The sequence below is a fragment of the Gymnoscopelus braueri genome, assembly GCF_963280865.1.
Source record: "Gymnoscopelus braueri genome assembly, chromosome: 14".
Lineage (NCBI taxonomy): Eukaryota > Metazoa > Chordata > Actinopteri > Myctophiformes > Myctophidae > Gymnoscopelus > Gymnoscopelus braueri.
This window is the reverse complement of record NC_137619.1, coordinates 1,037,176-1,057,175: the sequence shown is the minus strand read 5'-3', so window position 1 is coordinate 1,057,175 and position 20,000 is coordinate 1,037,176. Positions and strand designations below refer to the sequence as shown.

The following is a 20,000-nucleotide window of genomic DNA, read 5'->3' as shown; positions in this document are numbered from 1 at the left end:
ACTTTAAAGGGATACTTCACTTTCGGGCCGGGGAAACATTTAAAAAATATATTAAAAATAAATGAAAAAAGTTATGGAAAATTCATGGCCCCCCTCACGCATTAGAGTGTCCTACTAATGCGTGAGGGGGCCATGAATTTTCCATAACTTTTTTCATTTATTTTTAATATATTTTTTAAATGTTTCCCCGGCCCTAAAGTGAAGTATCCCTTTAAGTACATTTTGATGCCATTACTTTTGTACTTTTACGGGAGTACATTTTGAATTCTGGGCTTTTTACTTGTAACAGCGTATTTCTATATTGCAGTATTGATACTTGTACTTAAGTAAAGAATTTGAGTACTTTTTACACCACTGCTGCTATCTGACATCAGTGTGAAAGGGAAAAAAAAGGAAAAAGGAGTAATCATTGGTGAAGTAAATCAAAGCCTGTCCTCCTTTAAGACGCCGTCAGAGCCCTGAGTGAGCGCTATATTGATCTCTGCTAATTCACCAGCCATCCCTTATAGCATTGATAATCCTGTGATTCACAATGCTAATAGGAGGCTTTGCTGTCCAGTGTAGAAGCTGCTTCTACTGAGAGACATTGATTCTGGACCAGAGGAGAGAACAAAACTCTCTCTTTCACTCTCCCTCCCGTCCTCTCTCTCTCTCCCTCTCTCTTTCATTATCTCTCTCTTTTTCACTCTCTTTCTCTGTCACCCTCTCTCTTCCTCTCTCTCTCTCTCTCTCTCTCTCTCTCTCTCTCTCTCTCTCTCTCTCTCTCTCTCTCTCTCTCTCTCTCTCTCTCTCATCTCTCTCTCTCTCTCTCTCTCTCTCTCTCTCTCTCTCTCTCTCTCCTCTCTCTCTCTCTCTCTCTCTCTCTCTCTCTCCCCCCCCCCCCTCCCTCTCTCTCTCTCCCCACCCTGTCTTGCATTCCTGGCTGTATTTGATCATTTCCTGGGGGGGAGGGGGAGGGGGGCTCATTAGAGACAAAGGCCGTAGATTATCAACAATCAATGCGTTGCTCAATAAAGAGGCAGACTGACTGTGGGGTTAATTACAGCCACGCTGCAGATCTGATTCAGTTAGAATAGGGATGTTATTACAGTTTCTTTCACAATTGCTAAAACAATAAAGCCCTTAATCTTTGGGCAAAACCTTAAAGACACAGTCACTCGTTATTGTGATACGCTGGCGTCGCTAAATGGTCAACACACTTTGGTTAACCACTTTCAATCTGGCGTCACTATTTAGTCATTATGCCATGTCATTCTAGGACGTTTAACGTGTTCCTTTCACGCGCTACGTCCTACCGGGGAAACTCCCCCCTGTCAGGCTCAGTTCGGGGCTCTCCCCAGGCTGGCAGAGGGAGAGTAGCGCCCAGGATTACAGCTTAGTTTAGGCAATGGGTGAAAAAATGGGTTACAAAAATCGTGGGATAAAAAAATGTATTGAAAAAAAGATCAAAGGGTTTTGTGAAGACAGTTTGAAGGTCTGGTTATTGTTGTGTAACTTCAGTATTGATGACCAGCGTCACGCGGAGCATGCGGAACATAAAACTGTTCTGCTTGCCTAAAATGCACAGAAACTAGCCAATCTATGTCCATCGGCTAATATCAGTGCACAACGACGTACCTTGAACTTAGCCCGTACCTTGAACCTCTGTTTGCGGTTGTTCTGCTGTATGTACAGGCGGTGCGGCCCGTTCCAGTTGCCGTACACGATGTCCGTCTTGCCGTCACGGTTGAAATCAGCCAGAGCCACACCGCGGCCATGCTGCATGGGGTCCTCCACACCTAGTATCATGTATTACACCACAGACAGATGTAAAAGAGCCAAGCACATTTATATTGCATGTACAGTGTACAATAATAATAATACTAATACTAATAAGAACTAGAAAGTACTGTTCCTGAAGAAACAGTGTGGGATCGCTAAGAATGTTGCTGGTATTGAGTATTGTATATATTGTATATGGTATTGATAGTGTTAGTAGTGTTATAGTAGGGTCATAATACAATGACATCAGTATTATGACGTCACTAGAATGGCATTATGCATTATGACGTCACTAAATGTCATTTCTCCATTGAAATGACCCAAAAAACTGTGGGAATAATAATAATAATAATAATAATAATAATAAATAGTGAAGATAACATTAGTGTGATCACTAAAGCGATCCCACAATAATAATATACTCTCCATAATATGTGCAAGTGTAGGCCTATAATGTATATATAATGCATTGTTCAATACAGTTCACACCAGTGATTTTGACAGCAAATTTTGATTTAGTTTCAGTCATAGTCTTTTTAATAAAATTCCATTTAGTTTTAGTCATATTTTAGTCACCTGAAATGTTTTACTGTTAGTCTAGTTTTAGTCGACTAAATATAAGATTATAGTCGACTGAATCTACAGTTGCATAATATATGTTGGCGGTGCCTTGATGGTGTCGTAATGGCTGATTTTACACTTGGTTACGTGATGAAAATAGCAGATCTACAAGCCCACAACGTGTCGCAGCGCGACGTGTTGTGAGCTTGTAGATCGGCTATTTTCAGAGCGCAACACCCGAGTGCAAATAACAAGCATAAAATGACTTTTAGTTCTACTGGATCTCTTCTCCACTAGATCCCTCAATAACATTTTAGTCTAGTTTTATTTATTGACGAAATTGTCATTATATTTAGTCTTAGTTTTAGTCGTCATAGCTTAGTTTTATTTTGTTTTCGTCAGTGAATAAAGGTAGTCGACCAACATTTTTCGTCATAGTTTTAGTCGACTAAATCAACACTGGTTCACACCTTGTATAAATTCACAGAATCTCTGTATGTCTGTTAAATCATAACCTTGAGAAGCGTTCATCCGATGGACTTCACACTAGCGGTACTGAAGAAGTGCATTCAGTATGAAGTCCATCGGATCAGCGGTTCTCCACCATGCTGATCAAACAGCAATACCAGGAGCCAAGCAATCTGCCCGCCCCACGCCCGATAGGTGTTCATTCTGAACGAGCACACGCACACACTCCTAACGGCCGCACCTCGGATGAGGGCCCTCAAGCAAAATGTGTTAATATAGCATCAAACTCAGTTTAAACACTTTCATAATCCTATTTCATACTTTGGCTATTTGAAAATGGATGATCTACACGCTCACAAAACGTTTGAGCTTGTCGATCTGCTATTTTAGAAAAATGCAGAAAAATATGAATAATTTTGAAAAAAACACAAAACAAACACAAACGTTCATTTATGGGGTATTTTCTGATTCGGTCCCCGGCCAAATGTAGCTCTAAGAGTACATTCAATAAAGAAGATCTCTGTTGTCATTCACAGCTAAGTGTGAACACTTCTAGCCGAAGTCTAATTGCCAAATGTTTTACTCAATAAAACCTTCGTTCGCAACAACTTGATCTCTCTCTTATTGAAATGCATATCCATTCGGGTGTCCTTGATATGAAAATGTTTGAGACACCACTGTAAGTAATATACAAGCATAATGCTGTCACTTTAAACTGCGTATGTGTATACCAGCTTGTTGGGCCACGTCCGTATAGGTTCCGTCTCCGTTGTTCTTGAACAAAAAGTTGGGTCCGTACTCGTTGTCACAGAAGATGTCAGAGTGTGTCTGACTCACGATGGGGCCCACCACCACCCCTCGCCCTCCTGCACACAGAGAGAGAGAGAGAGAGAGTTACAGTACGTTTTAAAATGAAAGGAGTAAAAAGGTCCCTGTGGTAAAATGAGAGGTCCATTAATTTAACTCCGAAAGCATAAAGAATGACCTGTAAGGGTCAATTTGTACACGTTCAGACTTAAACGGGCACTTCCACATTTCGCTGTGACATGATTAAAAAGAGACGACGGGCAAGAAGATGATGAGGCACAAATATGGAGAGACAGACGGTAAAGGAGGACAGGTTAGGAGAGAGAGAGAGAAAGAGAGAGAGAGAGAGAGAGAGATCAGAATCCATAACAGAACCGATCACAGGGAGATCATTACTGTGTCTTTCCAGGCCATTTCCTTCTGAGCGGGGCCGGGCCTTTCTGCTGACACAGACTGGACTACAACTCGCACGGATGCATGCACGCACATGCACACGCACACGCACGCACACACACACACACACACACACGCATGCACGCACGCACTCCCCCGTACAAACACTGACACTCACACAGGCTCTCCGGTGTCAAGCAAGGTCTTAACCACATCAACCACAGCGTCCCTCCCTATTCTGGGGGGCGATCATTGGTTGAAAACAGCTCTATAAAGCTTGTAGATCGGCTATTTCGGACTACAGGATTTGGTGTAGGGGGGGGAACAGGACGGGGCCTAGTATAGACCCCTGGGGGACTCCGGTTAACCACGTATAAAGAGTTTAAGTGGTTGAACCCTACAGTACGCATTTGATGTATTATTTGCTGTATTATCTTGTGTTGTCCTTGCTTACTGTAAGTCGCTCTGCTAAATGCCTAATTGTACATTGTAAATTGAAGCCTTCTTTCTTTCCATTGCGTGCAGATCGGCTATTTTCGAGAGAAAGAGATTTGGTGTAGAGGGAAGAAAGGAGGGGACCCCTGGAGGACTAAACAAAGTATATACTAGGGAAGGGGTCTTCAACGTTTTCAGGCCAAGGACCCCTTAGCTGAGCGAGAGATGAAGCAGGGACCCCCCAACTACATGTTGTATAAAATCTCATATTTTGCGTATCAAACATTTTCATAGATAGTTTCATAGACGTGTATTTTCAGACAGTTAACCACTTAAACCCTCAATACTTAGAAAACTTGTACTTGGTCTGCTCTTTTTCCCCCCTACCCCACACTTCTTTGCTGAAAATAGCTGATCTACAAGCTCACAACGCCTCGCAGCGCGAGGCGTTGTGAGCTTGTAGATCAGCTATTTTCAGCTATCGTTCCCCTCAGAATAAAGTGGTTAATGTAAAAAAAATCACCTGTGTGAAGTGGGCGGTGTCTTGCTAGCTAATCACAATACTGAATGGAGTCAACCAATCATGTACAAAAGATAAATACATTTATTGAAACACTCTTTATGATGGACGAAACCATAACTTAAAAAAAACAAATTTATGTTTTTTTTTAAGTTATGGTTTCTTATATAGGGCTATGCACATGTGTCATGTGACACTGGCCAATCACAGTCCTGAATAGATTGTGATTGGCCAATCACGGTGCAGGGTTAGGCGGGGTAAATCTTTGGCCAATCACAGCGCAGGATAATTGTACAAATTTCCAAACCTCACTTATAGGGGCGGTTTCACCGCCCAAAAAAAAGTTCCTATCACACAAAGTTTTGGCGGCCCCCCCTGTAGTAACTCTGAGGACCCCCTAGGGGTCCCGGACCCCTGTACTAGGGTTTAAATGGTTAAAGTCTTCTTCCTGTCCTTGCGTGCTCAATCAGATTCTCTGTTAAACTCCTCCAGAGTTCCTTGCAGTAGCACACAGTGCCAGCGTAGCGCACCGGACACTAGTAAAGTGTAAAGATGCAGTTGAAGCAGGTTATGATTGGATCTCCAGTTATGCAGAGTCAGCACTGTGTGTCGGCGGGGGGGGGGGGCGGGGGGGGGTCCCTGATTTACTGTCCGGATCTGTCAGGCCCGTGCAAACACTGCCAGTCCCATCGCCCATAAAACTACCCCCACGTCTCTCACAGAGACATGTAACCATCAGAAACACAACTTCACCATGTGTCTCTCTGCGCTGATTAATGGAGGGATGATGACAAATACATATACAGTAGATATACAGTAGATCACTCTTACTGTAAGTCATTCATTCCGCCGCTGGCTGGCTGGCTGACTCTTGCCCCCTAGTGGCCATGATGGCATCCTACATACTTATAATGTAATTCACGGGCTGATTCTGATTTCCCTTCTTTGTTTAAAGGAATAGTTCACCCAAAAAAATACATTTTTTTACCTATGGATTAGTCAGCCCATGGAGACTTGAATTTATGGATATTTTTTCAGTTTTTGTCTCATTCCTAAGACAATAATTTGATGACCAGCGGACCGGTAGGCAGCAAAAGAGTCTCCTTTGTATCTCCTACCGGAACCGCTGCCGGTCATCAAATTATTGTCTTAGGAATGAGACAAAAACAAAAAATAACTTTAAGTCTCCATGGGGTGACTAATCCATAGGAAGAAAGTCATTTTGGGGGTGAACTATCCCTTTAAGCATACACTTAAAGACCAAAAAAACATTAATCTTTGACTATAGACATGAGACACACAGATTATATTATATCAGACACACAGATTATATTATATCAGACACGTGTAGCGCCAAGGCTACATTATTATACCCACTTATAGAGTAGTTTCAAACTACTGTGGTGCCCCCCCCCCCCCCTCACCCCCCCTCAATACATCTCCTGCAACAGACAGTTATGTTGTGATGACTGTGACTCAGCAGTTTGTACATGAGACTCTCTGGGCGCCGATACTGTGGGTGCCTCGGGGGCGGGGCTAAAGCACCCTGGGGAAATGAAGAGCACCCATCACAAAGTCATCACAAAGTCATCACAAAAAAAGAAAAAGAAAAAAACACCGACATCTTCACTTCATGGAGTATATTTTTGATACCAAATTAACCGAATTAACCGCATTAAAGTAACAAAACCCCCCCAAAAAGGTAACAAACCCAGAAAAAAAAACGCAAATAACCGCATGCGCGCGCTACGTGCACATGCGGACCGGCCGCGCATGCACGCTCACTGCGCGCGCGTCCGTTGCGCACCCAGAAGCGCGGACATAAATCAGCGCCCCTGCTCTGGTCGGTATGTCATGTATTACAGAGATGACATACAGAGATATGTTATAGTTACAGAGATCAGTGGTTCTCTAACGTTTTAATTCCAAGGATTTTTTTTTTCATTTTTGTCTCTCTTCATACCAGTAGCCTGTAAGCTGATTGTATGACATTCTGTATAGTAGTGTGTATATCTGTCTGTCTCTTATATGTATAGTAGTGTGTATCTGTCTGTCTCTTATATGTATAGTAGTGTGTATCTGTCTGTCTCTTATATGTATAGTAGTGTGTATATCTGTCTGTCTCTTATATGTATAGTAGTGTGTATCTGTCTGTCTCTTATATGTATAGTAGTGTGTATATCTGTCTGTCTCTTATATGTATAGTAGTGTGTATCTGTCTGTCTCTTATATGTATAGTAGTGTGTATATCTGTCTGTCTCTTATATGTATAGTAGTGTGTATATCTGTCTGTCTCTTATATGTATAGTAGTGTGTATCTGTCTGTCTCTTATATGTATAGTAGTGTGTATATCTGTCTGTCTCTTATATGTATAGTAGTGTGTATATCTGTCTGTCTCTTATATGTATAGTAGTGTGTATATCTGTCTGTCTCTTATATGTATAGTAGTGTGTATATCTGTCTGTCTCTTATATGTATAGTAGTGTGTATCTGTCTGTCTCTTATATGTATAGTAGTGTGTATATATGTCTGTCTCTTATATGTATAGTAGTGTGTATATCTGTCTGTCTCTTATATGTATAGTAGTGTATATCTGTCTGTCTCTTATATGTATAGTAGTGTGTATATATGTCTGTCTCTTATATGTATAGTAGTGTGTATATCTGTCTGTCTCTTATATGTATAGTAGTGTGTATATCTGTCTGTCTCTTATATGTATAGTAGTGTGTATATATGTCTGTCTCTTATATGTATAGTAGTGTGTATATCTGTCTGTCTCTTATATGTATAGTAGTGTATATCTGTCTGTCTCTTATATGTATAGTAGTGTATATCTGTCTGTCTCTTATATGTATAGTAGTGTATATCTGTCTGTCTCTTATATGTATAGTAGTGTGTATATCTGTCTGTCTCTTGTATGTATAGTAGTGTGTATATCTGTCTGTCTCTTATATGTCATCATGATGTGTGTGCATGGGGTTCTCATCTTAAACAAGCTCAGTGCTTTATGAGTCTTCCAGTTTAGTAGACCTTGTATTGTGAATTTGTACTTCCATGTACTGTTGCTCTCATGTCTTACTAAATAAAGTACATCAATCAATCAATCAATCAATCAATCAAGGACCCCAATAACTCTCAATAACTTTCATCGTTACAGACCTGTAAGGGTCCATTTGGAACCCACTCAAGAAACCTAGACCAATATCACTGCGTATAGATATACAAGTTTGTAGATCTGCTAGTTTCAGCATGCAGCAAAGAGTGAAATTCAGCCATTCTGATGGCAACGAATTTCACCCACTTTTTTACCTTGTAAAACCTGGGATGTGACAATAAACCTGATTCTGATTAACAGCCAAAAATACATTTTAGTCCACTATAATCTTATGATATTTAGTCAACTAAAACAAAAATATTTCAGATGACTAAAATATGACAAAAACTAAGCAGAATCTTATTCCAAAGACTGACTAAAACTAAATCAAAATTTGCTGTCAAAATCAACACACACACACACACACACACACACACACACACACACACACACACACACACACACACACACACACACACACACACACACACACACACACACACACACACACACACACACACACAGTAACGTTCCACCATAGTGAGTGAAACATTGTAACGGGGGATGGTTTTATATTCTGCACAGATCAGCCAATCTGACAGGGTTTGTAATAGAACATGAAGGAGAGCTGATATAATCATTAGTTGATACGCTGTAACGCTGAATGTGCTTTACTTCAATAGACAGAGAGACCACTGTTTGGGGGGTGGGGGGGGGGGGGCTATATCGGCCCCTGGCCCCTGGCTGTCACACTTGCAGGAGTCTGTGTGACACGATGCCTGCGGAGCCCACTTAACCCATTAAGACCGGGAACACACCTGTGTAACGTAACCACATGAACCATTATTCTATACTTTGGCTACTCAAAAATAGCAGATATACAAGTATGAGCTTGTATATCTGCTATTTTTGAGTAGCCAAAGCATAAACGAGTGCCGTGCTATGAGCTTGTATGTAGATCTGCTATTTTTGAAAGATCGTGAATTTGTTTGCAAATCTTCGAATATTATATTTTTAAAGTGAACATTTGTAACTCAAATCTTTGCTTCTGGGGGTCCCCGGAACAACATATTTTGAGATGGGGGTCCAAATACATATAATTTTGGGGGTCCTTGACATGAAAAAGGTTTGAGAACCACTGATTATAGCAACAGAAGTTTGAAAAAAAAAACTGTTAGAAGATATTTGTAGAATCCCCCAGAAGCAAAGATTTGAGTTACAAATGTTTGCTTTAAAAAAAAAGATTTGCACACACTTTTTTTTTCACATTTTTCAAAAATAGCAGATCTATAAGCTTGAACTTCACGCTTTTGTGAATATAGTTTGAAGGTCTGGTTATTGTTGTGTATCTTGTAAGACATTTAGTAGAATCAGCCTCAGGTCTTAGTGAGATAATGATAGATGCATCTCTGGCCCATTGAGCTGGTCCATGCGGGCGCTGATCTATGGGAGTGCCGTCCTTCCCTTTCCCCCCCCCCCCTCCCTCCCTCCTTTATGACTTTGACTGGGGAGTAAACAGCTGACAGGGCCAAAAGAGCAGCTAATACCCCTCCACCGACCCCCCTCTCTCTGCCCCCCCCTTTCCTCCTTGTTCTAGCACTTCTCTCTCTCATTCTTCCCTCTAACACCGTCACAGCGCTCCGGTTCTGCCTCGTACGTCCACACCGCCGGCACCGCCACGCTCTTCTCTCTCCCTTTCTTTACCAGGGCTCCATATTTCAGTCTCCAGAGGGGTACGAGGTGCACCACATGCCCCCCGTCCCCCCCGTCCCCCTCCTCCTCCTCCTCCACCCCTTCAAGTGTAAATCAAAGGCTCAGGAAGTCTGGTGGTACTCCTTTCTCCATTAACCCATTCAGACCGGGAACGCATCTGTGATATTTATTTTATTTCTTTGGGCTATTCAAAAATAATATCAGATGTACAAGCTCATAGCACGGCAGTTAGATCTGCTATTTTAGAAAAAACATTTTTAACAAATCTTGACAAAATCTCATCTAAATCCTAACATTTTTTATTTTATTTTTTTAACTTATGTTGCTATAATCAGTGGTTCTCAAACTTTTTTCATGTCAAGGACCCCCAAAATTATATGTATTTGGCCGCGGACCCCCATCTCAAAAATATTGTTCCAGGGCAGGGACCCGCAGAAGCAAAGATTTAAGTTAAAAATGTTAAAAAATATATATATATACATTCAAAGACTTGCACACATTTTATAGATTTTTCAAAAATATTTTTGAATATCCCAAGAAATCTGAAAATGACACATAGAATAGATGTCGTTCCCGGTCTTAATGGGTTAAAGCCATGATGAGCGGCATGAGCCCGGCGACATGGAACACGTGGTCATACTGACCTTCGTTTCTCGGTGGCTGACGTTCACTCCGTCTCGCTCTCTCTCACTTACTCTCCCTGTCTCTCTCCCTGTCTCTCTCCCATGTCTCTCTCCCATGTCTCTCTCCCATGTCTCTCTCCATGTCTCTCTCCCATGTCTCTCTCCCATGTCTCTCTCCCATGTCTCTCTCCCATGTCTCTCTCCCATGTCTCTCTCCCATGTCTCTCTCCATGTCTCTCTCCCTGTCTCTCTCCCTGTCTCTCTCCCTGTCTCTCTCCCATGTCTCTCTCCCATGTCTCTCTCCCTGTCTCTCTCCCATGTCTCTCTCCCATGTCTCTCTCCCATGTCTCTCTCTCTCAGACACGTGAACACATGACTGAACACTGAACCACTCCTCAGCCCAACGCCCCGCCGACCTACCGGTGAACTTGTTGACTCCGGCCTGCTCCGCTACGTTGGAGAGGGCGATGACGCCTTGGGAGAGGTCGCTGGCGGCCTCATCCATCTCGATGAGGGCGTGGGGCCCCACGCTGCCACTGGCGTAGTTGGCGATGTAGATGGCGTAGCGGCCCGTGCCCTGGTGGGAAAAACAACAGGGCATTAAACGACATGGTTTATTGTCTATTTATTTTAAGATTATGACACATTTTTACTTTTTCATTTTTCCCCGATTTTAATCTAATAGGTTGATGTGGTTATCATCATAGATTAGTATTCTCTACATTTCCCAAAAGGATAATATATGTATTTAATCCAGTCTGACCAGGAGCAGAGATACATGTATCCCCATCAGTGATGAAAACATTAATGCAATATGAATGAGATGTCAAAAGCAGATGAAAGGATCATAATTCAACCCTGTGTGTTGATTTCCTCTAAAACTATGACAAAAAATGTTGGTCAACTACCTTTTTTTCACTGATGAAAACTAAATAAAAATGAAATAAAAACTAAGCTATGATGACTAAAACTGATGACTAAAACTAAGACTAAATATATTGACAATTTCATCAACAAATAAAAACTAGAGTAAAATGTTAGTGAGGGATCTAGAGGAGAAGAGATCCAGTAGAACTAAAAGACAAGTCATTTTATGTTTGGTTGCGTTAGGTGTTGAAAATAGCAGATCTACAAGCTTGTAGATCTGCTATTTTCATCATGCAACCAAGTGTAAAATCAGCCATTATGACGCCATCAAGGCACCGCCAAAAAATACATTATAGTCGACTAAATCAACTGTAGATTTAGTCGACTATAATCTTATGATATTTAGTCGACTAAAACTAGACAAAAACTAAAACATTTCAGATGACTAAAATATGACTAAAACTAAATGGAATTTGATTCAAAAGACTATGACTAAAACTAAATCAAAAATCAACACTGATTGCAGTTCTTGTGTCTATTGTATTGAAGTGTGTTACAGTGTGTTACAGTGTGTTACAGTATGTCTGAGACAGCAGGGACATCGTTAGTTAAATCTGGGGAATCAATCAGTATCTACTGTGTTCATCTACTGGATCTCACCTGATTGATTGATCAATCCATCTATTGATCTACATCAGTGGTCCGGGGACCACCAGTGGTCCTTGAAGGGGGTTCCAGGTGGTCCCCAGCTAAATGATGTAGAGTTGGTAACCAAATGGACCCTTATAGATCTTTAACTCTTGAGAGTGTAAAATGAAACCAAATGAACCCTTACGGGTCCATTTGGTTTCATTTTACTCTCTCAAGAGTTACATTATTGCTAAACATCTGCATTACTTAATGAAAGAATAGTTATTTTGATCAACATTTGCCTGTTATCTCTTCTATGGATGGAATTGTGGACAAAATCGTATCCAATGACAACTAAATATTAGAAGTCTAGGGTCTGAGAGTCTAAATGTCATCAAACGGTGGTTCTGTGGCTCAAATGCACAATAAATAATGGACCTTGATATGAAAAGTGTTGAAAACCTCTGATCTACATGATCTAGTGTGATCTGACTGATCAAACTTCACAGTAAGAGCCATAAGAACCCCAGAAACAAGAACAACAGGGGACGACGCAGTCACACTGGCATTTTAACATTGTCTATTTTACAGTATGAACACAAAGACACCGTTCAATGGTTTACATACAGAACGCCTCCTTTTCTCTCTCTCTGCTCTCTCTAATCAAAACCTTTAGTTTGTCCCTTCATCTGTTCCTACCCCTTTACCCCTCTCTCTCTCCAGCTCTCCTCCCCTACCCCACCTCCCCCCTAACCCCCTACACCTCCTATACCCCCCCTCCCCCCCCCTGCCTCCCTTTGGAGATTAATTTCACACTCCATTATCAGTGACTCCCTGCAGACACATGCTCACAGACGGAACCTCACTAATAGACTCCACAGCCCATTCAATGAGCCCCCCCACCGAGGAGCGCACACTGCAATCAATACAAACACATGTGCACACGCACGCACACACACACACACACAGGCACGCACACACATGTATGCGTATGTGTACATTACTATGCGTCCACAGGACAGAAAGGCGAATGAGTCTATAGTTGATGTAAATGTCAACAAGCGTCACACTTAGCCTCCCACCACGGCCAACCAAATGTAGGCGCACACACACACACACACACACACACACACACACACACACACACACACACACACACACACACACACACACACACACACACACACACACACACACACACTTGACGTTTGGAAAAATCTCATCTAGAATGAAAAAGCTTGAAGGCCACTGCCAGTTACTTAACGGAGTTAAAAGTCAATGATTTTTCAATAAGTCTTCACCCAAGGCTAATTTCTGTCAGTGGAATTGCCATTGTGAGTGGTGTGAAGAACATGTAATGTTCACCACCATGTGCCTTATTCCTCCTGAATGTTCACCACCATGTGCCTTATTCCTCCTGAATGTTCACCACCATGTGCCTTATTCCTCCTGAATGTTCACCACCATGTGCCTTATTCCTCCTGAATGTTCACCCACCATGTGCCTTATTCCTCCTGAATGTTCACCCACCATGTGCCTTATTCCTCCTGAATGTTCACCCACCATGTGCCTTATTCCTCCTGAATGTTCACCCACCATGTGCCTTATTCCTCCTGAATGTTCACCACCATGTGCCTTATTCCTCCTGAATGTTCACCCACCATGTGCCTTATTCCTCCTGAATGTGCCTTATTCCTCCTGAATGTTCACCCACCATGTGCCTTATTCCTCCTGAATGTTCACCACCATGTGCCTTATTCCTCCTGAATGTTCACCACCATGTGCCTTATTCCTCCTGAATGTTCACCACCATGTTCCTTATTCCTCCTGAATGTTCACCACCATGTTCCTTATTCCTCCTGAATGTTCACCACCATGTGCCTTATTCCTCCTGAATGTTCACCACCATGTTCCTTATTCCTCCTGAATGTTCACCACCATGTGCCTTATTCCTCCTGCCGTTATTATAGCACAGTCTAGAGCATACATGGGCAACTGGTGGCCCGGGGGCCACATGCGGCCCCCACCTTCACTTAATTCGGCCCACAGGTTAATATCAGAATAGTGATATATTATTGATTTCAGCTGTTATGATTCCAAACGTGCAAACATGACCCGCTTTAATTACTTCAGTCTATATTAGTAGCTTAATGACTAGTCTTAAAATTCAGTCTTTTTTATGTCCAAAGTATTTGTATTTAAGTTCATAAAGTTAACATAAGTATAACTAAATGCATTTGACATTAAATAAAAATGTAACTTTTCAGGATTCCAATTAAAAAAGAACTAAAACAAAATCATCAGGATTCCAATTAAAAAATAGCAGATCTACAAGCTCAAAACGCGCCGCGACGCGTTTTGAGCTTTAGATCGGCTATTTTTGCTACTTTTGTGTGACATAAAATGGCGAAGTACGGCATTAATTTAAGAAAAAAGTTAAAATACAGAGATAAGAGGTGTCTACCCAACAGTATATGCCACATTGCATATACCGTTGGGTAGACACCTCTTATATCTGGACGCTGGACTATAATTGGCCGTTTAAACGTCAGTAAAGCCTGATTTACGGGATATACCCCATCGTATGGCGGCGTTGCTCACCGAAAACGTAAGATCTGCCCTTTTTCTGATCTGAACCACTTTAACCATATCTTATACTTTGGCTATTCAAAAATTAGCAGATATACAAGCTCATAGCTTAGTGTGTGTGTGTGTGTGTGTGTGTGTGTGTGTGTGTGTGTGTGTGTGTGTGTGTGTGTGTGTGTGTGTGTGTGTGTGTGTGTGTGTGTGTGAGCTTGTCGATTTTTTGAAAAATCATGAAAATGTGTGCAAATCTTTGAATATATATTTTCAGCATAAACATAACATTTGTAACTCAAATCTTTGAATATATATTTTCAGCATAAACATAACATAACATTTGTAACTCAAATCTTTGAATATATATTTTCAACATAAACATAAACATAACATTTGTAACTCAAATCTTTGCTTCTGGGGGATTATACAAATGTCTTTTAAATCCTAACAGTTTTTTGAAATAAATTATGTTGCTATAAAATCAGTGGTTCTCAAACTTTTTCATATCAAGGGCCCCCAAAATGATATGTATTTGGCCTCAGACCCCCGTCTCAAATGTTTTGTTCCAGGGACCCCCAGAAGCAAAGATGTAAAGAGTTAAAAATGTATATTCAAAGATTTGCACAAATTTAAGCACAAATGCACAACAGCGGCTTGAAACAACGAATAAATCAAGCCTCCCCTAAAAGGCACTTATTCGCGGGAAAAACCCTTCAACTTCAACTTCTCCAATCTTGATTTCCCGTCCGCCGTCCCACCATCCGCAACTGAAAACCATCTATCAGTCCAACGCCAGACACGTCTCAATATGTCACTTTTGTCACACCACGTGTCACCCTTTTGCCAGAATAATGACGGGACATCACTCCCAAGGTGACTAAGAGGGAGATGAAGTGGTGTTGGGATGAGTAATTATCACGCCCGTTCTGTGACTGATGGCGTTTCTATTTATAGGTAAATAAGGCCCGACACATTAGCCCAGTCAGACCGGGAATGTATCTGTGTCATTTTTACATTTCTTTGGCTATTCAAAAATAGCAGATCTACTTTTGTACTATACCATCGGCAATTTTTTGAAAAATCATGAACATTTTTGCAAATCTTATATATATATATATATATATATAAGAATATATATTTAAAGCGTACATTTGTGACTCAAATCATTGCTTCTGCATGGGGGGGGGGGGGATTCTACAAAAGTCTTCTAAATCCTACAGTTTTTTGAAAAACGTATGTTTCTATATCAGTTAAAATGACCCACAGATGCGTTCCCGTATTCAAAGGGTTAGTTAGCTGGCTTGACTACACACAAGCCGCCCTGTCTATACCACTGGCCCTCAGTAACCTTGTCCCATTGGCCCCAAAACCCTGATGAGAACGTTCCATTACATGCGGACGGGGCCTCACGTGACGGCCTCTTCATCAATTGGCTGTCAGCGCGGGTCCCATGCTCAGATAGATGGCAGAGTCAGAAGGTCACTTCACAGAGAGGGGGGGGGGGGGGGGGGGGACGCGGAAACGGATTAAAACGAAAGACGTGAAAAAGAGAGGGTGAGGTTAACGAGAAGATGAAGAAAACAAAGGCGAAGAAGAAGAAGAAGAAGAAGAGGGGGGTGGGGGGGGTGGAGGGAGATGAGGAAGAAATGAAGAAAAATAAAAGAGAAAGTAGCTTATTCAGCTTGAAGGGGAGGAACGCGGTCGTCCTTCGTTAGCCGTGTGGAGAGGAAGACGACGCACGCAAGACAACGTTTTGTCACATTCTTTAAAAGCATTCCGCCATTAAAAGTAGACGTCAGCTTGGCAGCCACACAAACCTATCAGTGTTCAGTCAGATGGGACTGTGGGCCACAATCTATTGTAATTCCTGTTGTGCTATCCCTGCTAATACTGTCTGTGTCTGTGTGTGCGTGTGCGTGCGTGTGCGTGTGCGTGTGCGCGTGCGCGCGTGTGTGCGTGTACATGTGTGCGTGTGTGTGCGCGCGGTGTGCGCGCGCGTGTGTGTACGTGTACGTGCGTGCAGGGATTGATTGGTAATAAAAACAGAGGGGGGGGGGGTTTCTTAACCACTTAAGCCCTATACACACATTGTCTCTTTTATTGGAAATAGCAGATTTACAAGCTCACCATGCATCGCATCACAACACGTTTTGAGCTTGTAGATTGGCTACTTTCACTATTGTCTAAATAAATAAATGAATTGATTGTCAGGTGGGTTTTTTAAGATTATGACAAATTATGTTATTTGTTTTATTTTCCTGAAAATAGGGATGCCGTGGGTTAATGTGGTTGGTTATCATACATTTTTATTCTCTATATTTCCCAAAATGAAATATATGTATTTATTTAATTCAGTCTGACCAGGAGCAGAGATACGTCTATCCCCATCAGTGATGAAAACATTTATGCAATATGAATGCGATGTGAAAAGTAGATGCATGGATCATCCACTCCCTAGGCTGGGGTCACACACACACACACACACACACACACACACACACACACACACACACACACACACACACACACACACACACACACACACACACACACACACACACACACACACACACACACACACACACACACACACACACACACACACACACACTGGGACCATCTTTGGGTTTCTGATCCGGTCGGGAGCGGAAATAACTTATCATCATCAGTAAAATAAATAACTTCACATCATCAGTCGCGTCATCAGGGTGCCGGTATCACCCAAAATAATTCCCCACGATCAAGGGCATCATCATTTTAGGGCCTCTACCCACAAACCTTGATGCGGCGTAGTTTAGCTTATAGGAATAGTTTGTTTGATATATCCATCTTTTGTTCCAACTCATAGCGTATGGCGAGACTACACTAGTAGTAGTTCTGCTCCATTCAGCATTTAAATGGGAAAACTAACAGGGGAACCTAAAACAAAGCGGTGTCGAAAAAACAGAACCAGCAACCTAGACCGGATCACACGGGCCAGTTTGGAACGAACAAGAGGTTATCCACTCCCAGCTAATTCAACCCTGTGACAGCATGAGAGACAGAGACCAAGAGAGAGAGAGTCTCGGAGAGAGTACTAAAACAGAATATGAGATACAAAGAGCCAAAAAGGCTATCTGAAGAGATAGGAGAGAGTATCTGAGGAGAGAGAGAGAGAGAGAGAGAGAGAGAGAGAGAGAGAGAGAGAGAGAGAGAGAGAGAGAGAGAGAGAAAGATAATAGCAGACACTTGTATTTAGTATTTAGTTTGCAGTCATCAGTCCTCTCCTCCGTACAGTTGTTCCAGAAAACAAACGAGCCCTGGCTTTTGTAATTACACTGGTGCGATGGACAGAAGAGAGACAAAATGGGCCACGCCATCCCCGCCAAATGAACTGTCATAACACACACTGCGAGGGGGCGGCCAAACGCACATCATGAGTTATCACTGGTAAACAAACATCAGCGCAAACAGACGCACCCATGCATGTTACACCAAGCACTCTGTGTATATACACTCGTGTGTGTGTGTGTGTGTGTGTGTGTGTGTGTGTGTGTGCGTGTGTGCGTGTGTGCGTGTGTGCGTGTGTGTGTGTGTGCGCGTGTGTGCGTGCGTGTGTGTGTGTGTGTGTACAATACCTTCCTGTCCACGCAGGCCACCGATCGTCCGGCCATGCGGTTGGCCACATCTCGGTGCTCGTTGATCTCGTCGTTCAGCAGATCTTCGAACCGTCCGTTACGGAACTTGAACAGCTTGTCGGTGTACGTGGCCCGGCCTTAAACCAAGGAGACAGGCGGGGGTTCAGAGAGGTGTGAGGAAACGTAAAGTCGAGGCGGAGGAGAGAGAGAGAGAACGAAGCGGAACAGTTTGTCAGGTTTCACTAAGGCTGAACAGTGTGTGAAGTGAAGATAGATTTGAGTTTTTTGGTGTGAAAGTGATGGTTAGTTTTGCTCGGTGTATACAGTAACACCTCTGACATTGATTAATAGCACAGCATAGGAGCGTATCTCTAAGAGATAAGAGATAAGCTTTATATTTTTGGCTATCGATTCTCCCTCTCTGCTTTGTCTCTGTGACTAACAGAAGGGCATAACCCCTGTGTAGCTGGGCTTTGGTTTTATGGGTTTATAATGTCTGTTCATAGATATTCATGGATGCAATGCATGTGCATATTTTTGCAAGAATCTAACCCACTAGTCCCGTGGGGTTCCAACGTGGGGGCCACGGCACTGGGGGGGGGGGGGGGGGGGGGGGGGGGGCAAATGAAGGGGAGTGAAAAAATAAATAATTAATAATAAATAACAATTCATGAAACAATATCCATAACAAATTTCATTTCAAAATTCAAAGAATATATGAAAATAGGAAACAATAGTCGACCCGCAAATAGGCTATTTGGGGGTCCTTGGTGGGGATGTTAACAATTCATCTAGAATCGACTAACTACCGTTAAGAATTTAGTTGATTAAAGTTATCGATTTTCAATTAATTGAAAAAAAAGAACTGGAGGGAAAAAAGGTGATTTTTTTTTTTAGTTTTTTTTGGGGGGGGCTATTGAAAGTTACAGGTATGGTGTGTGTGAGCTTACCATAATCACAGTCATCCTTAATCATATGCCATCATATTCAAGGGCTTTTGGAGAGAAATGAGACAGATTCCATAGAGCCCTGCAGAGGGGAGGTGTGTGTGTGTGTGTGTCCAGCTGATGCTCGTTGATGCTCGTTAATGTTATATACATCAAGGTAATTATGTTTCTGCACTCAGTTTCGGATACGAATTTTCCTTTTGGTCCTAATCAATTAATTGGTTAATCAATCGATAAGGTTATCAATTATCAAATTAATTGATAATTTGCATCCCTAGTCCTTGGCATGGAAAGGTGTGGGAACAACCTGAACTAGACACTAGTGTCTCTCATCTGGATGTATAAATAAATACCAGAGAACCCCTGAACTTAGACACTAGTTTATAAATAAATACCAGAGAACCCCTGAACTAGACACTAGTTTATAAATAAATACCAGAGAACCCCTGAACTAGACACTAGTTTATAAATAAATACCAGAGAACCCCTGAACTAGACACTAGTTTATAAATAAATACCAGAGAACCCTGAACTAGACACTAGTTTATAAATAAATACCAGAGAACCCCTGAACTAGACACTAGTTTATAAATAAATACCAGAGAACCCCTGAACTAGACACTAGTTTATAAATAAATACCAGAGAACCCCTGAACTAGACACTAGTTTATAAATAAATACCAGAGAACCCCTGAACTAGACACTAGTTTATAAATAAATACCAGAGAACCCCTGAACTAGACACTAGTTTATAAATAAATACCAGAGAACCCCTGAACTAGACACTAGTTTATAAATAAATACCAGAGAACCCCTGAACTAGACACTAGTTTATAAATGAATACCAGAGAACCCCTGAACTAGACACTAGTTTATAAATAAATACCAGAGAACCCCTGAACTAGACACTAGTTTATAAATAAATACCAGAGAACCTCTGAACTAGACACTAGTTTATAAATAAATACCAGAGAACCCTGAAC

The 20,000-nt window shown here is 41.8% G+C and overlaps 1 protein-coding gene across 1 annotated transcript in view; it reads right to left on the bottom strand.

The window, feature by feature from the left end:
• The window catches only part of crtac1b (cartilage acidic protein 1b), a 74,199-nt gene that overhangs the window by 45,085 nt on the left and 9,114 nt on the right, over window positions 1-20,000 (bottom strand). The window contains exons 3-7 of the mRNA XM_080448921.1: window positions 18,514-18,566; window positions 18,071-18,207; window positions 10,797-10,953; window positions 3,522-3,656; window positions 1,636-1,778 (exon numbers count right to left, since the gene is read on the bottom strand). Of these exons, the coding sequence (XP_080305047.1) occupies window positions 1,636-1,778; window positions 3,522-3,656; window positions 10,797-10,953; window positions 18,071-18,207; window positions 18,514-18,566 (625 nt within the window). The remainder of the gene's footprint in view (window positions 1-1,635; window positions 1,779-3,521; window positions 3,657-10,796; window positions 10,954-18,070; window positions 18,208-18,513; window positions 18,567-20,000) is intronic.